General features: G+C 34.8%; 2 protein-coding genes and 1 long non-coding RNA gene across 4 annotated transcripts; 2 read left to right on the top strand and 1 right to left on the bottom strand.

Annotated features, from left to right (window-relative positions):
* Positions 1-477: 477 nt before the first annotated feature.
* Positions 478-4,222, top strand: LOC121745441 (protein NAR1-like). 2 transcript variants are annotated; one of them, XM_042139353.1, is made up of 11 exons: positions 478-740; positions 1,075-1,157; positions 1,336-1,489; positions 1,602-1,788; positions 2,035-2,161; positions 2,401-2,557; positions 2,649-2,698; positions 2,785-2,956; positions 3,233-3,359; positions 3,461-3,552; positions 3,811-4,222. In XM_042139353.1, exons 1-11 carry the CDS (start codon positions 654-656, stop codon positions 3,961-3,963), a joined length of 1,389 nt encoding a protein of 462 aa, XP_041995287.1. In that variant the 5' UTR covers positions 478-653; the 3' UTR covers positions 3,964-4,222. The 2 variants fall into 2 exon arrangements, with proteins under 2 accessions (XP_041995287.1, XP_041995288.1); XM_042139354.1 differs by having other exon boundaries at positions 694-740; positions 1,272-1,489.
* Positions 4,223-9,815: 5,593 nt separating this feature from the next.
* Positions 9,816-10,647, top strand: LOC121744546. The gene is made up of 3 exons (XR_006038641.1): positions 9,816-9,957; positions 10,268-10,418; positions 10,506-10,647. It is a non-coding gene; the product is annotated as an uncharacterized LOC121744546 (long non-coding RNA).
* Positions 10,648-11,471: 824 nt separating this feature from the next.
* LOC121743569 lies at positions 11,472-13,968 on the bottom strand. The gene is made up of 5 exons (XM_042136894.1): positions 13,384-13,968; positions 12,630-12,848; positions 12,327-12,425; positions 11,900-12,013; positions 11,472-11,831 (listed from the first exon to the last, which is right to left on the bottom strand). Exons 1-5 carry the CDS (start codon positions 13,861-13,863, stop codon positions 11,631-11,633), a joined length of 1,113 nt encoding a protein of 370 aa, XP_041992828.1. The 5' UTR covers positions 13,864-13,968; the 3' UTR covers positions 11,472-11,630.
* Between the last annotated feature and the right edge of the window lie 1,920 nt (positions 13,969-15,888).

Here is a 15,888-nt window from a genome sequence, read left to right as displayed (position 1 = left end):
CATTCAACTAATTAATATTAATTAAGTCGATTTACTTATGTACAAAATTAATGATTTATATTGTATCATAATTTAAAATAAAAAATTAACAACAAAAAGATCAAACAAGTTATGAAAAACTAATACAAATGGCAAAAAAAACTAGATACTACTAAAGTATAAAATGATCAAATATAATTTTCTTTTAAAAAATATATGTTACTTTATTAAATTACATAGTACTAGTAATTATTTTATAATTAAATATAGGAGTACTTTAATTATGTAGTGTGTTAATTCGTGGAGTATTACCTTAAATAATTCATAATCTAAATCAATGTTATCAATATTAAATAAGGATAAATTAGTCATAAAATTTTTATCCTAAAAATAGAACTAAATTAAAGGGTATTTTGTATATACTACAATTTTTGTTAATTTATCTTTTCTCTTTCGAATAATAGCAATATATATTTGCCGGTTTCAGTTTGTCTTTATTGACTTTTATCGACTGGGCAGAAGGAAACCCCCTTCGACCGCCTTTTAATCCCCTTTTAGTAATCTGTAAATCCCTAATTCCTCCGAACCAAAACTGGAACACAAGATTCAACTTCTACATCATCAACTATCAATCTTCGTTTTTCAGTGAATCGTGCACCATACAGACTGCGATAATGTCGGAGAGATTTTCTGCCACGCTCAGAATTGGCGACTTGAACGATTACATAGCTCCATCGCAAGGCTGCGTCATTAAAACTGAGGTAACTGGGTTTTTTTAATCGATAATCTCCAGCTAGCTTTTTGACAATTTTGATTGGAATTTCACATATTTTGATCCCTGTTATTGAAATTGCTCAACCGTTCGCGGTTCTATTAGAGTTTGGCAAACATTTCTAATTGGCTTTAGCAATTGGTGAAGTTCAGTGCTTGGTTATGTTGCTCTCTTTTCAATTATGAAGTATAATATCAATTGAGATGACTATTGGAATCATTGGTGCAGAAAGTGCATCCTCGTTTAGTATGATCTTGTTTGTTGCCATTTTTTCTTTGTTTGTCATCTTCGTCGTAGTCATTGTAGTTGCTGCTCGTGAACAGAATGCTGGAAAATCTAGGATGGCTCCTAAAGCGGCTCAGACGGAGCCTGTGAAGATCTCACTCAAGGACTGCTTAGCATGCAGGTAAATACAACTATGGTTTTATTTTTTAGGATGAACGTGTTTTTTTTATGACCACCGTTGCTAGATATAGTCACTTAGGTACTCCTCTGCACTTGCGTGTGTGAGTAACTGCAGGGGAAGAATGAAGGGAGGAGAGAAAATCGAAACTGGTACACTAATGTTCATGATTCTCGTGCAGTGGGTGCATAACTTCCGCAGAGACAGTTATGCTTGAGAAGCAGAGTTTAGATGAGTTTCTTTTGAACCTCAACAAAGGAAAATCTATAATTTTCTCCCTTTCTCCCCAGTCTAGGGCTTCTCTTGCTGTTCATTTTGGCCTTTCTCCCCTTCAGGTAAGATTTTATATATAGAAATCATTGTTGTACTTTAGAGTATTATTTTTGCTGGGTTGTCTATTTTGGGTACAAGTTCCTGGCACTACCAGTTTTTTTTAAATGATTTCAGGTATTTAAGAAACTTACAACATTGTTGAAGTCTTTGGGAGTGAGAGCCATTTTTGATACTAGCAGCAGTCGAGATTTAACACTTATTGAGTCTTGTAATGAATTCATAGCTCGTTATAGAGAAAGCAATTCAGCTAGTGAAGAGAAGTCAAAGTCAGACCTTCCTATGATTTCATCTGCATGTCCAGGTACTGAAATACAAAAACTCTTCCTGTCTGCTGTAGGTGCAAATATTTGCTCTTTTCAACCTAATAAAAATATAAAATATGATGTCACAACTAGTTATCTATGTTCGCTCGGTTGTTTGTGGGAGAGAGGTAGAAAACGTTTTGGGTGGCAGACTTTGTCTATTGGACTTTTAAGTTATTTCATAATAATTGATGGCTTTCTTGATTGTAATTTGTAACTGAATTTTCCTTGATGTTGAATGGCAGGTTGGATATGCTATGCCGAAAAAACTCTTGGATCATATATTCTTCCACATATTTCTTCAGTGAAAAGCCCCCAACAAACAATTGGTGCTGCCATTAAGAACCACATCTGCCAAGAATTATGTATCAGGTGAGTGAAAAGCCTCCAACAAACAATTGTGTTCTAAATCACTGTAATGGACACTTTTCACTTTTGGTTCAGTATTTCAGCTTCTTTGTTATTTTTTGTGAATTTATGTGCATTTGACCCAATATCAAATCATAGTTTGCACGCATTAAAAATCACTTAAGAAGTTCTTATGCCTCCCAAATTTATGAACTTTAGAGAAATGGTTTCTGATATTGGGGATATACTGTATGTGCAAGCAGGCCAGAGGACATATATCACGTGACTGTGATGCCCTGCTATGACAAAAAGCTTGAGGCTGCTCGAGATGACTTTATGTTTCAGTCAGATTCAGATGCTGAAAGAATTACAGAGGTTGACTCAGTGTTGACAACTGGAGAGGTTTTAGATCTAATTAAGGTATATTTTCTTTGTTAGCAGCCTGATCATCCAGTATTTGTTGTTTTATATACTGTTTATCTAAAATGTAAATTATCTATTATTGTCGCAGATGAAATCAATTGATTTTACAACCTTGGAGGATTCTCCTGTGGATAAATTGTAAGTGTTTATTGTTTATAGGCTATCTGAAGCAGGCTATGATGGACTGAGGGCTGGGACTGATCAATTAATAATTTCATCCACAGATTATCCAATGTAGATGAAGAAGGCAATCTCTATGGTGTTCGTGGGAGCTCTGGAGGTTATGCTGATACACTTTTTCGTTATGCCTCAAAGATGCTTTTTAGGAAGGAAATTGATGGACCTCTTGAGTATAAGACTGTAAGGAATGCGGATTTTCGTGAACTTACTTTGGAAGTAAGTTTGATATTTCCTTCATTCAGCAGATTCGCCTAAAAAATCCTTTTTTTTCCTCCTCTCATACTTGGTTTACCTTGTTACTTCTTATTCCTTGTTCAATGATGCTTCATACTTTCCCCTGGTGTCTGTTTTCATCATTACACCTTCCTCTGTAGCATACATGCAAGAAATCGAATATGTATCTTAGTTGCTCTTCACTATAAACATACTTCACATAAAAAAATAATGGAAACCTTGTTTTCTTTTTTCTAAGAGAATCTCTTTCTTATGCAGGTTGATGGTAAAATTGTGTTGAGATTTGCTTTATGTTATGGATTCAGGAACTTGCGGAACATTGTTACAAAAATCAAATCTGGAAAGTGTGAATATCATTTTCTAGAGATAATGGCTTGCCCTTCTGGTATTTTTCTTTCCCACCTTCAGATTTTAATTTTGGATTGTCAACTGATGTATATTCATCTTAACGTAATTATGTTTTCTTAATGTTTGCACCTATGACAGGATGTCTTAATGGTGGAGGCCAAATCAAACCCAATCCTGGTCAATCTGCAAAAGATTTGATTCAATCGTTGGAAGCAACATATTCTGAAAATGTAAGTCTGATTTTGTTAGTGTCCTTCTTGGATTGAGGTTCTATTCTGTCTGCTAGTTATACGAGTGTCTGATAACCTTTTACTTTGTGGAAAACAATGTTAAAATATGGGGATGGAATTGGTGAGTTCGAAATTCCTTAATCCCGAACTTTCGGCTTTAGGAAAAGGAAAAAAAATTTCAGTGTCTTGACAACCTAATAATATGTTGATGTCCTTCTATAGTAGATGCTAATTGCTTAGGCTTTTACACTTTTTCAGGTATTGGTGGGTGATCCTTTTGAAAATCCCGGAATCAAAAGGCTATATAATGATTGGCTCGGGCAACCTGGTTCAGAGAAGGCGAAGAGACATCTTCACACCGAATACCACCCGGTTGTGAAAAGCATTTCCTCTCAGTTGCAAAACTGGTAGAAACACTTGTTTTGGCTAATTAACTTCAATTAAGCATACGGCAATATGGTTCCCTACCCTCTCAAATCTTCATATGTAGCATGTGTGTTCCTGATATCCTTTCAACTTATTTTACTTTTGGATATATATATATGAAACGCAATCAAGTTTTGCTTGGTTGTTTTAGCATATGTAATTTGTTTAGATGTCGTAAATATATTGTCTGTGTTGATGTAAAAACATAAAGCTTCAAATCCAAGTTCACTTAAGAATTCTCTTATCTTACAGTGAGAAAGCTAACGATGAACTTGACCCGAGGAAAATAGTTTCCCTCTTTACTCAAATTTTTTTTTTCAAGATTTTTCTTAGGTTGTTTTCCCGTTGTACACACTTCACATGTTAAATCCATTAAAAATAGTGAATTGAGAACAACATTTTTCATGGCCATGTCTTGGGAACAACCCTTACGAAAATGTCATTATTATTAATAGAAAATTGGCATGTTATTTGAAAGTAGTATATAAATAGTACATGTACATTCCTAAATTTTAAATTTAATTGAATTCTATTACAAATTAGTTTTGTTATACATTATTATATAGCAATCTAAAAGAAGTGATGGAAAATTTATAACACATTTTTTATATGATTTTGAGCTTAGATTCGAAATAATCATACAAAATTCAATTAATATTATATTTGTCTTAAGTTTGTTGGTATTTAATTAAAAATTTTAATATTTCCTAAATTGTTATGGAATGATTAGACAATCTCCAACCATTTACACCAAACTCAAACCCATTTTCGAGTATACGTCACACCAAAAAATAGTTTTACTCCAACCATTTACACCAAATTCAAAATTTACACCATTTTTTGGTTTTTGTATCACAAATTTTTTGCAGTAACACCATATTTGGTAGTATTATTTCACAAAAAACACCAAAAATGGGTTTGAGTTTGGTGTATGGTTAGAGAATATTTCTACACCAAAACTCATTTTTGGAGTATGGTTGGAGATGGTTTTAACATGCAATTTATTTTTAGTTAATTCATATTTATAAATTGATTTTCAATATACAATGTTAAAAAAGTTTATTTATGTATGTCCAATTTATGTACATTTATCACTATCTTTTTTTATTACATTTAAAGTTTGGGTAAAATATCAAATTTTTACCTAAATTTATGATTTTTGTAAATTAACATTTTCTTTCTTACATTTAAAATTTAGAGCATCCACAACGGTGGTGGCCCAACCCGCGTCCGTCCGCGCCGTGCCAGCGAGCAGGACACGTGGCGCGCGGCGCCGTTGCCTTTGAATTTTTTTAATTAAAAATAGGTTTTTATTTAAAAAAACCGATTAAAAAAAAATTCACTTCCCAAAAAAAATATATCCGTTTATTACCGTTTTTACCACTTTTAATTTTTTTTATTTTTTCCCCCAAAAATACACACTTTCATCTATAAATACCCCCACTTTCACACCAAAAAATTCACATCAAACTACACAATTCTCATCTTCATTCTCCCGTATCCATTCTCATCTTCATTCTCTCATATCCATTTTTAGTATTTTAATTATGTAATTTTTAATTTTTAGGATTTTAATGATGTCTTTTTTATTTTATTTGTAATTTGTAATATTTATTGTGGTTTTTTAATGAATTTTAATATTATGGAAATGTTTTTGTTTAATTGAATTTTAAATTGAATTGTGCTCGTCCTTGCGGAAGAGCACAGTTGTGGGTGTTGTGCTCTTGCCAGAGAGCAGGCATGAATAGTGGCGTCGGGCCCACAACCGTGCTCGCTGGCAAGAGCACGGTTGTGGATGCTCTTAACAACAAAAAAAAATTGTTAAAATGTTGCAAAATTGACTTCACAGTTGTAGTGTAGAACTGTAGATAATGTCGATGGGAGTCAATTCTCACTTGCCAACCTTTTGAGTTACACAAAAGTTTTAAATAAATATACAATATAATACTCCCATCGTTATTGATGTGAATCCGGGTATTCACAATCATAGGATACAACGACATCGAGGGCCATGGGTTGATTGGGGTCCGAGAACAAGGTGGTGACATGGCAAGGAGCCAATCCGGATTTGGAGGTCTGATTCAAACCAGAATTTGCCTTTGAAGATAAAGTCCAAATCCTCTCCTAAGACTTCCATTGTCTCCATAGTCAAAAGAGCTTCGCGTGGATATCTTGCATGCCTCAATCGGAGCCCGGATGAGGAAGTTATGATCGCTTTAAGAAAGCCGCGCAATGCAGAACAAAACGCGTGGCGCGGGCGTTTTTCCTCATGCAAAACGCCCGGTCGGGCGGTTATGTCGAGAGATCAGTTTTTGTCCAGAAACTTCGCTCGGGCGGGCGAAATGAACCTAGGGAAACGCCCGGTCGGGTGTTTTGTCCGAGATGTGTCTTTTTTACCAAGAATTGTTTTATTTTACTCCTTTTTCACTTCTAGTATGAATAGACATGTTAGGGTTTTTCTATGGCAGCTTTGAACATTTTGTAAACCTACCAAAGACTCCATTGTGAGCATTCCTCTTCATCTTTGAAGATTTATCAAAATCCCTTGTGGTTGCATTTTAATCTATTGTCGGGCTTAAATTGAATGTTAAGGTATGCAATTCTAGTTCTTATGTTGCTAGTTTTGTGGAGCCATTAGATTCTTGCTTTGGTGAAAGTTGCCTTGGGTTGTCTTCATTGTTTTGTAGAAGGTTCATAGGTTCCAAGCATCTATCTAAATCATAACACCTTCTCCCTTTTCCACCATTTTTATTGTTTCATTTCTTGTTGGGTTTGTTTGGGTTATTGAAATATTTACAAGAGCAAGTCCGGGGCAAACATATGTGTCTTGAATCCTTAAGATTCACATTAATTATATTAGTAAGTGATAAATTTTTTTAAACACATAATTTAATTTAATAAAATGACATTCCCTCCAACTCAACTAAGATGACATGTTTCTTTTTTTGCACGTATTTTGTAAAATGACAATAAATTGGAGTAGTTAAAGTTAGAGAGAATAATATAGAATAGAGTATCTTCTACATTATTCCATCTATTATTTACTTTCTCTTCATTTTAACTATTTATTATTATTATTTTTTTAAAATAAGTGCGAAAAAGAATGTATCATTTTAGCTAGGACTAATGTAATACTAATAAAATATAGTATTAACTGTTTGGAGAATAAAGAAAGTTCAAAGTAGAAAAGAGAATAAGATAGAAAATAGCAAATGAGTTGCTTTTGCATAACATACATTTTCTTTTCTTAACAAGTGTGACTAGCATTTTCAGTAGGAATATTCATGAGAAAAATCTTGAAAAATCATCAACTTGAGGTCAGAGTCAGATATGATTTACACTTTAAAACTAATTAAAAAAATCATTAAATGTACATAGTTGCTAAAATATATCATCAAATGTACATAGTTGCAGAAATTCTATAGTTAGTCATTCCATCAATAATATAAATCGATGTAACAAATTTATTCTATCTAAGTGACATACTTATTCTTATATGGCAGAAGTAATCCTACATCATATGGTGTCAACTGGAGTAGTAAAAGTGACATTAGTCATAAAAACCATGAATTTAGGTATAAATTTGATATTTACATCCACAACCGTGCTCTTGCCAGCGGCACGGTTGTGGGCCCGGGCGGTACTATTCATGCCTGCTCTCTGGCAAGAGCACAACACCCACAACTGTGCTCTTCCGCAAGGACGAGCACAATTAATATAAAATTCAATTACACAAAAACATTTCCATAATATTAAAATTCATTTAAAACCCACAATAAATATTACAAATGACAAATAAAATTAAACATTGCATAATTAAAATCCTAAAAATTAAAAATTACATAATTAAAATCCTAAAAATTAAAAATTACATAATTAAAATCCTAAAAATTAAAAATGACACTACTCGTTGCCGAATTTCGCCCACATGTGGTTGATTAGGTCTTCTTGTAGTTGATTGTGGATTCGAGTATCGCGCATTGTGTGTCTTGTCTCGATCCTCTGGCCAACCGTCGTATGCTCGCCTCGGCGTAGGGGAGACCTCGCTGTTGAGCTTCCGGCTTCGTCCTCGTCGTAGAAGCTAGCCGCCCTCGGCCCTTCGTCGGCTATAATCATGTTGTGTAATATAATACACGTGAACATGATGTCGGCGATATTATTCACGTACCACAGCCGAGCCGGGGCCTTCACAATGTTGAATCGAGCTTGAAGGACCCCGAAGGCTCTTTCGACATCTTTCCGCGCTGACTCTTGACGCTGCGCAAAAAGAACCCGTCTCGGGTCGTGCGGGTTGTGGAGCGTCTTCACGAACGTCGACCACCTTGGGTAGATACCATCGGCGAGATAGTAACCCATGCGGTATATATTTCCGTTGATGGTGAAGTCGATCGCCGGTGCTACACCATTCATCACATCATTGAAGAGTGGTGACGAACAATGTGTTGACAATTCGCATGAACAAGCGCTTTGACATGCGAAAACGGCGCCTGAAGTAATCTGCCGGAAACCGCGGCTGGTCGGCAAAGTAGTCGGCAACGAGCCTTTCGTGGGCTCCCTCCCGGTCACGATGGATGTACCGTCGATTTGATCTGGTTCGTTGAGGAGGAGGAGCAGGGGTATTCGCCGCGACATATGCTTCGTAAGCGGCACGATGTTGTTCGTAGTATTCTTGTTCTTCGCGTTCCGCTTCCACCATAATATGGGTGAAATCCATTTGAGATTTTGAGTGAGGGATGAATGTGTTGATAGTTTGTATGAGAATTATGAATGAGAGATGAATGAGAGATGATTTGATGTGATAAATGGATGATGAATGTGTGTATTTATAGATGATTTTGGGGAAAAAAAAAAATCAAAAAAAATCAAAAAAATTCAGAAAAAACGGGAAAAAAACGGCCATATTTTTGGGATTTGGAAAATATTTTTTTTTTATTTTTTAGCATTATTTATAATTAAATACCGATTTTTAAAAAAAAATAAAAAAAAAGTTTAAACACAACGGCTATGCCGTTGACGAATGGGAGCGCGCCACGTGTGCGTCCGCTGGCACGGACGTGCTCGATACATCGAGCAGCGCCGTGCCAGCGGCGCGGCTGCAGCGGCGGCGGTCCTGCGCCTTGCCAACGGCGCGGACGGCGGTGGCGTCTTTCGCCACCGCTGCGGATGCTCTTATTTTGAGAACTCGCAGCCAGAGCACTAGTTGAACTTTAATTTTGTACAATTCAGATTCTCAATAGACATTGTAAATGTGTATTAATATTATTTTTAAAATATTTAAAAATTGATACTCTTTTTGTTCCCATAAAAATAAAGATTTTGGAATTACACCAGATTTGATGCGAAATCAGTAGAATATAAAGTAGTTGAAGTATTTTAGTGAAAAATATAATCCATATTTATTAATATTGTAATGTGTAATGAATTTTTTTCAAAAATAGAAATTGATTAATTTTATTTTACGGACAAAATAGCAAAAGTGGCCTATATTTTTGGAACGAATGCGTATTATGATTACGCCCAATGTAAGATTATGAAGTTGGTTACATTTTCCATGCCTATTATAAAATGGTTAATTTAACAAAGCGATCCCTTTGATTGCCAAGAAAATCTTGCCTTCTTTTCTGTAATAAAATTACAACGAATCTTCGAAAATATGAGAACAATTGTTTAGCAATTGACTTTTATATGTCTGCTCATAAATCTTTTCTCATTAAACAAGTTTTTATTGAGAATTTAAAAGAAATTATTCTACATAATAACTGAGTGGGGCCCAGCTTTAGGTAGCAATAAATTTCAAATGCGGTGCTAGGTTTTATATGCCAGGACAGGACAGGACATGACAGGAGAGTTAATTCTGAGACAAGGAAATCATCTGCTTCTATATTCCAGAAGAGTTCTTATTACTATTCTCAGTATTCTGAGACGAGGAAAAACTCTGCTGCTTCCAACATCTCTTCAGAAATCAAATTTTGCAACATGGTAAAATCCTCATTCCCAACTCCATCTGTGAAATTTTTTTGATGCTGTTTTAAGTTGAAATGATTTTCTGCAAATCAATCAAATACGAAATGTTATTGGCTTTTGTTCTTCTTGTAACTTTGCCCCTCCGGAACCAACTGCGCTGCCCTTGCATATTGGCTTTTGTTCTTGTTTTTAATTTAAAACATAGGAGTATTAGTTATTCTTTGTGTTTTTGTTTGTTAATTTTGAACGTGTGAAACAGCTAGTGCTGCGTTGGCGTATTTTTGGAATGAAACTAACTAGGGTTTCAAAATTTGAATGTGCGCAGACGGTGTCGAAGCGTTTGGCGGAGAAGAAAGTGGCAAAGTTTGAGAAGAATATAAGCAGGAGAGGAGTAGGGCCCATTTCTTCCAACAAGACCGCCTTGGAGCCTGCTCACGTTGTTCTTATTCTCTTCGCCGTTTTGGTCGTCGCCTCCTGTAATAACTACTAATAACTTACCTTTCTCCCTCTTTCTCTCTCTCTATATATATACATTTTTAATTTGATGGTGGTGGGATTTGCAGTTATCTTTCAGGTGGTGAGGATGGCCATCAATGGAGGAATTCCTGCAGAGCAAGATTCTTGAGGAATGGAAAACCCTCTTTTTTTCACTGACTTAATAATGTCACTGTCGCTTATTCAACTACATCTTTTTTGATATAAAATGGCCTTTAACTTTAACAAACCATTGATTTATCCTTGTTTATTAGGAATAATCATTAGTTAGTACTCCTACTAGTACTTATTTTTTTCATGGATTTGAAGTCTGATTTGTTTTGATTAACATGAAGCCATTCCATTGTAGTTAGAGAGTAATTCATTGTGTGTTCGGAAGCTCAATGTTTTGATCCTACTCTCATTTATTGTGCATCAACCTTACTTCTACAATAATCGGTCATGGACAAACTTGATTTCAACCAAATAAAGTACATAAGACCACAGTTTAAATTGAAGAAACGTGCAATTTCAAAGATCCAAAATCGCATTTATATACTTCGTTTTTTTATCAGTTGCTTTCTTCACTTCATTCTTTAAGAGGGTTTTGATCTGCTGAAAAGCTCACTTTTTTAAGTAGCTGTTTAAGTTCATTCTTCTTTATAAATTCTTGTTGAGCTTATAACAAGTGTTCATATATGGTTGCTTATTAGATACTATAGTGAATGTTATTTTTATTATTACAATGGATAAAACCAGCTTGTTTTTCCATTGTAAGATTTTGTTTTTGTAACAGAAAAAATTATGAACTCTTAATGAATCTAATGTTTTGATATCTCCATTTTAGCTCAGCAAGACATCCGAGATAAGAAATCAATTCAGCACATGTTTGGTAGGATAGATAACTCGTCTAGAGATGGAATTCTATGAACAAAAATGTCATTTTTATTCATATATATTTTGTTTTTCACAAAATACTAGTATAAAATAGTCATGCTTTGGAATTATGTTCAGCAAACAAGCCAACATGTATTGCAAAACTTCAAAAAAAGCTCTACCAAAATTGGGTTCTTATTTATTATGCTTTAGATGATGAACAAAACTCAAATATTGACAAAGTGATACAGAGTGCTTGTTGTCACATACAACTAAGCTGAAATGTTCCAACACACTGAGATTTCAAGAACTTGTAACGGCAGATGATATAGAGAGAATCAGAATAGTCTGTGATGCATTTGGTTTTCATGTGTGCATCGGGTGTCACCGGAACAGCTAGAAGCTCCCGTGACCAAACCCTTGAGCACCTTGGATGATTGGGAACACTCAGAACTTCTCAAAAACTTCATCCCACATGTGTTATAAACAATCTCAGGAGACGATCCCCCATCAGTGGGAGAACCGTATATACTAAATTCCTACAAAAAAAACATCACGTTATCCATGTTATGTACTAAAAACATCATGTTATCCATGTTTTGTATACCTTAGATTTTGTCCTGGAATAACAAGGTGTGAGGCAGGGATTCAAATCTTTCAGAAACATGTCATCTGGGCTCTCTGGTGTGGTGTAATCCCCGGAGCTATATTCTTGGTTGAACTATTCAAAACAGAAAACAAGGTAAGATAAAAAAAATAGATAGAGAACTAACTATATTGTTAAGTTGATTTGAAGACAGCCATGGATGCTAGAGCAAAGAATTATTGATTGTAAGCTAAAAATAGGTTCATCAGGCTTAATAGAATTGAAGAACCATAAAGAATTTCACATTATCTGAAATTGGAAGAAGAAAATTATGCATTGCTGAAATATTCAGTCTTAACAGCAACAGCCAAAAGGAGTAAAAATTTGATACATGTGACATTATTCTTACTTGAGAAAGTAGGAATAGATGATTGATTGTATTCTTTACCAGAAAATTTGATGCATTTTCTTGATCATATGATGGAGTCCTTGGGGAGTTGAAAGGGCTATCATTGAATCCTCTTCCAGAATATTTGTCTGCCTTCACCTGAGACCAAAGAGAACACAAGATTGTCCCACATTTGATCGTTAATGAATAACAATGATAGCGTATACGAGCATTAATCCAAATCAACTTTGTTGCCAAAATATGGGTACTATATGGATCAACACACAAATATGTCAAGATCAAGCATATTTTGCGGTTGAGCCCATGTAGAAGAGAAAACAAAATGCTCGTATTTATTTCTACCTCCGCGAGATCTTCAGCAAGAGATTGCAGCTGTCCGGTAAGAGAAGTAACCTGTCTTTGAAGATTTGGTATGAGTTGCTTAGCCTGTTTTAGCTCTGATCCCTGCTTCTCCAAAATGTTCTGAACTTGCGAATTCATAACATCTGGGAAGAGAACAGCACTTTTAAGAGACTTTATCTCTTCCCTTTGCTTCAAGCACAAGTCTTTTAACTTTTCAACCTAAAAGTTGCATAATCATTAGTAACATTCAAGAATAGCCTCATCTTAGAGCATATACATCATTGACTCATAAACACTACTCGAAAGAACTAATACGTTTAAGTTGGGGTCAGATGTGAAATATTTTGTATGACAAACTAAAAAGCACCGCAGAGAAACCTCATGAACACTTGATATTACAGCAGCAAAAGCTACTACATAATTGGCAATAGAGAGCTCCAATTAATCATCTTCACAAAAGTACTAATCAAATCATAACTATTTTTTTATTAATAGAACAAGACATTGTTACATTGAACTACTGCATTTCTCATAGAACTTTGTGTTAACACATTTCTCAAGACAGTGTTCTTGTACTAGCACTAACACTTCAAAACTCCAATTATTCTTCTTAACAAAAGTGCTTGTCCAAAATACTATCTTTCCTAAGAAAATTAGAAATGTTTATTTGAATTGGTCCAAGCAACAACAGCTAAATAGAATCAGCCAATCAATAACAATCAAGGAATATATAATGTAGCGAGAAAATAATTACCTCTCTGTTTTTCTCCTCAAGCAGAATCTTGAGCTCATCAATCTGCTCCTCCTGCTCCTTATTCAAACTCAAGAGCTCCCGCTCACTCCTCAGCACCGTCGCCAAAGTCCTCGTATTACTTTTAACCTCCGTGAGAGCCTTCTTGGAGCTCTCCTCTCCCTTCTTGGCCGAGCCCTTAAACAGCTTCTTGTGAAGTCCACTCAATCCAGCGCTCTTCTTGGCTCCTTTCTTCAAATCCTCCGCCAACAGATCAGAGGCAATCACAAATGCCGGAATTTTGACCTTCTTAGTCTCCACCAATTTCTTGACCATGGAGCTGAAATTGAGGTGGCTGGCATCGGATTTCTTGGCAACGAGGGCGCGTGAATTGGTGGTGCCACGCGAAGAGGAATATTCGGCGGAGGAGGAGGGGTCGGATTTGGTGGAGCTGTTAAGGCTGTTGGACTTGTAGCGAGTTGCAGGCCTGATTGAAGAAGCCATTAATGAATCTTGAGAAATCTGAATTAATTTTGGGGGGGTTGGGAATCGGGATGTGGGAGTGATTAAGATTTGAATTAAGGATTTGTATGGTTGTCAAATGAAGAAAATCCGGTCGATTTTTGTCTGTCTGATTTCAAATTTGGGCGTGCCAGTGTATGAAGACGAAAATGCCCCAATTAACGGCGGGCTTTTCATTTTTCAAACCAATTTGTGTGTTGAAATAGAACTATTTAATCATATTGTGGCAATTCATTTAAATATTCATAATAAGAGCTTAAAACGAATTTAATTTAATATCCAATTAGTACTTCAACTTTTGTCTATGTAATTCAATGTGACTTTTGGAAAGAAAATGGCTAATTCCAAAACTCCTCTTGGTCATCACCCACCAATCCATTGCTAATTTATTTGTTAATACTTAATAGTTAATACTATACTAATATAGTCGCTACACTTAATAATTTCGTATCTTTATTCTGACTATAGGAGAATTGTTATATCAGGAATTTATTATTATTACACCTAAATCATAAATTTAAACTGGCATATTCCTCCTGTTACACCATAGACGATTATTATATTTTCAAATAGAATGAAGATATATTTACATAAATTATTGCATACATACGACATATCCCTTAAGTTTGAATACCAATTTTATTTAAACGAGTTATGTTATTAATTTGATCATAATGATTGATCTGCCCTTAATACTAGTAGTACATATTTTGGACATAATCAAGATGACAATGATTTTTTATTTTCCATCTATACGTTAGAAATTGTTACCAATAATTGAATATGTCGTCGTTTTTGTCAATCATGATGATGAATTAAAATACTTCCTATATTCATGACTTAGGAGTTCAATTTCTTTCTGCACGGGTTTTAAGAAATTTTAAGAAAAGTGGACGGAGTTAGTGATATATGAGTCGCACTAGTACTCTTAGTTTTAATTGGTGTATAAGTGGAATGAGTCTAAGGAATGGGGAGCCCATTACCATTCATAGTAATGATCTGAGATTTCTAATGGCGGATTGATCAGACTGGAAAAACGGGACACCTATTCAAGGACAGGGGGAGTAATATTTACAAAACTGTTGTAAATTTACATATTGAAAATTGAAAATTGTTGTGATGAAAATAAATGGAGTATCTTTTTATTAAGGTAAGAAAGGTTATTCCTTTTTATGGAATTGGATTGTATATATTAATTCCTTTTCGTTAATTACCGTGAATAGGGTAAATATGTAAAACAGAAATTGAAAATTAATATCTAAACTTTTGAAAAATAATAAAAAATAACAAAGTAGACCAACATATAATTTATCACTCCTTTTTAAAATATTGCAGTATATGAGATAATTTTAAATATCTATATCTATAGTAGCTCATAGGCAGTCATAGGTAAATAAGATAAATGGTAAGTCAAAATTATAAAATTATCCATTCAGAACCAGATAAAAGAATTTGATACATGAAATCAAATTCAAGAGAATTTTACGAAAGTACAGGAATAAAATTTGACTTCTTGAACAGGAGCTAGATTTTTGCTCAAGAGGTACCAAGCGAACTTTCGGCATTGGGAGATTCATTATATCGAATGAAATATTGTAAAAACCATGTAAAGCAACTCTATAGTACTATTATTCTTAGATTCCCTTGAGATGTAAAAATAAAGGTTCATTGACTGACCAAATGAAACATTAATATCAGAAGAAAGTTTGTTAAAACAATTAATCAAAAAATAATATAATTAATAAAGTATTTTCAAATCAAATCCTATAATCTGAATTAAAATTCTAAAACTTTCAACTACAAAATGTTCGAACTAAAACTATCTTACACACAAAATATTCCTTAAGAGCATCCGCAATGGCGGACTTCCGCGCGGAATTCCCACGGACGTCCCGGAATTCCGTCGCGGACGTCCGCCATTAGGTATGCCCGCCACGGATACGGAATTGGGCTGAGGACGTCGCAGGTCCGCGGCGTTAAGCGGAAGTCCGCGGGAAATTCCGTCCT

This window comes from Salvia splendens, chromosome 8, assembly GCF_004379255.2.
Source record: "Salvia splendens isolate huo1 chromosome 8, SspV2, whole genome shotgun sequence".
Classification (NCBI taxonomy): domain Eukaryota; kingdom Viridiplantae; phylum Streptophyta; class Magnoliopsida; order Lamiales; family Lamiaceae; genus Salvia; species Salvia splendens.
Note: the sequence above shows the minus strand (reverse complement) of the source record. Positions and strands in the feature narration are given on the sequence as shown.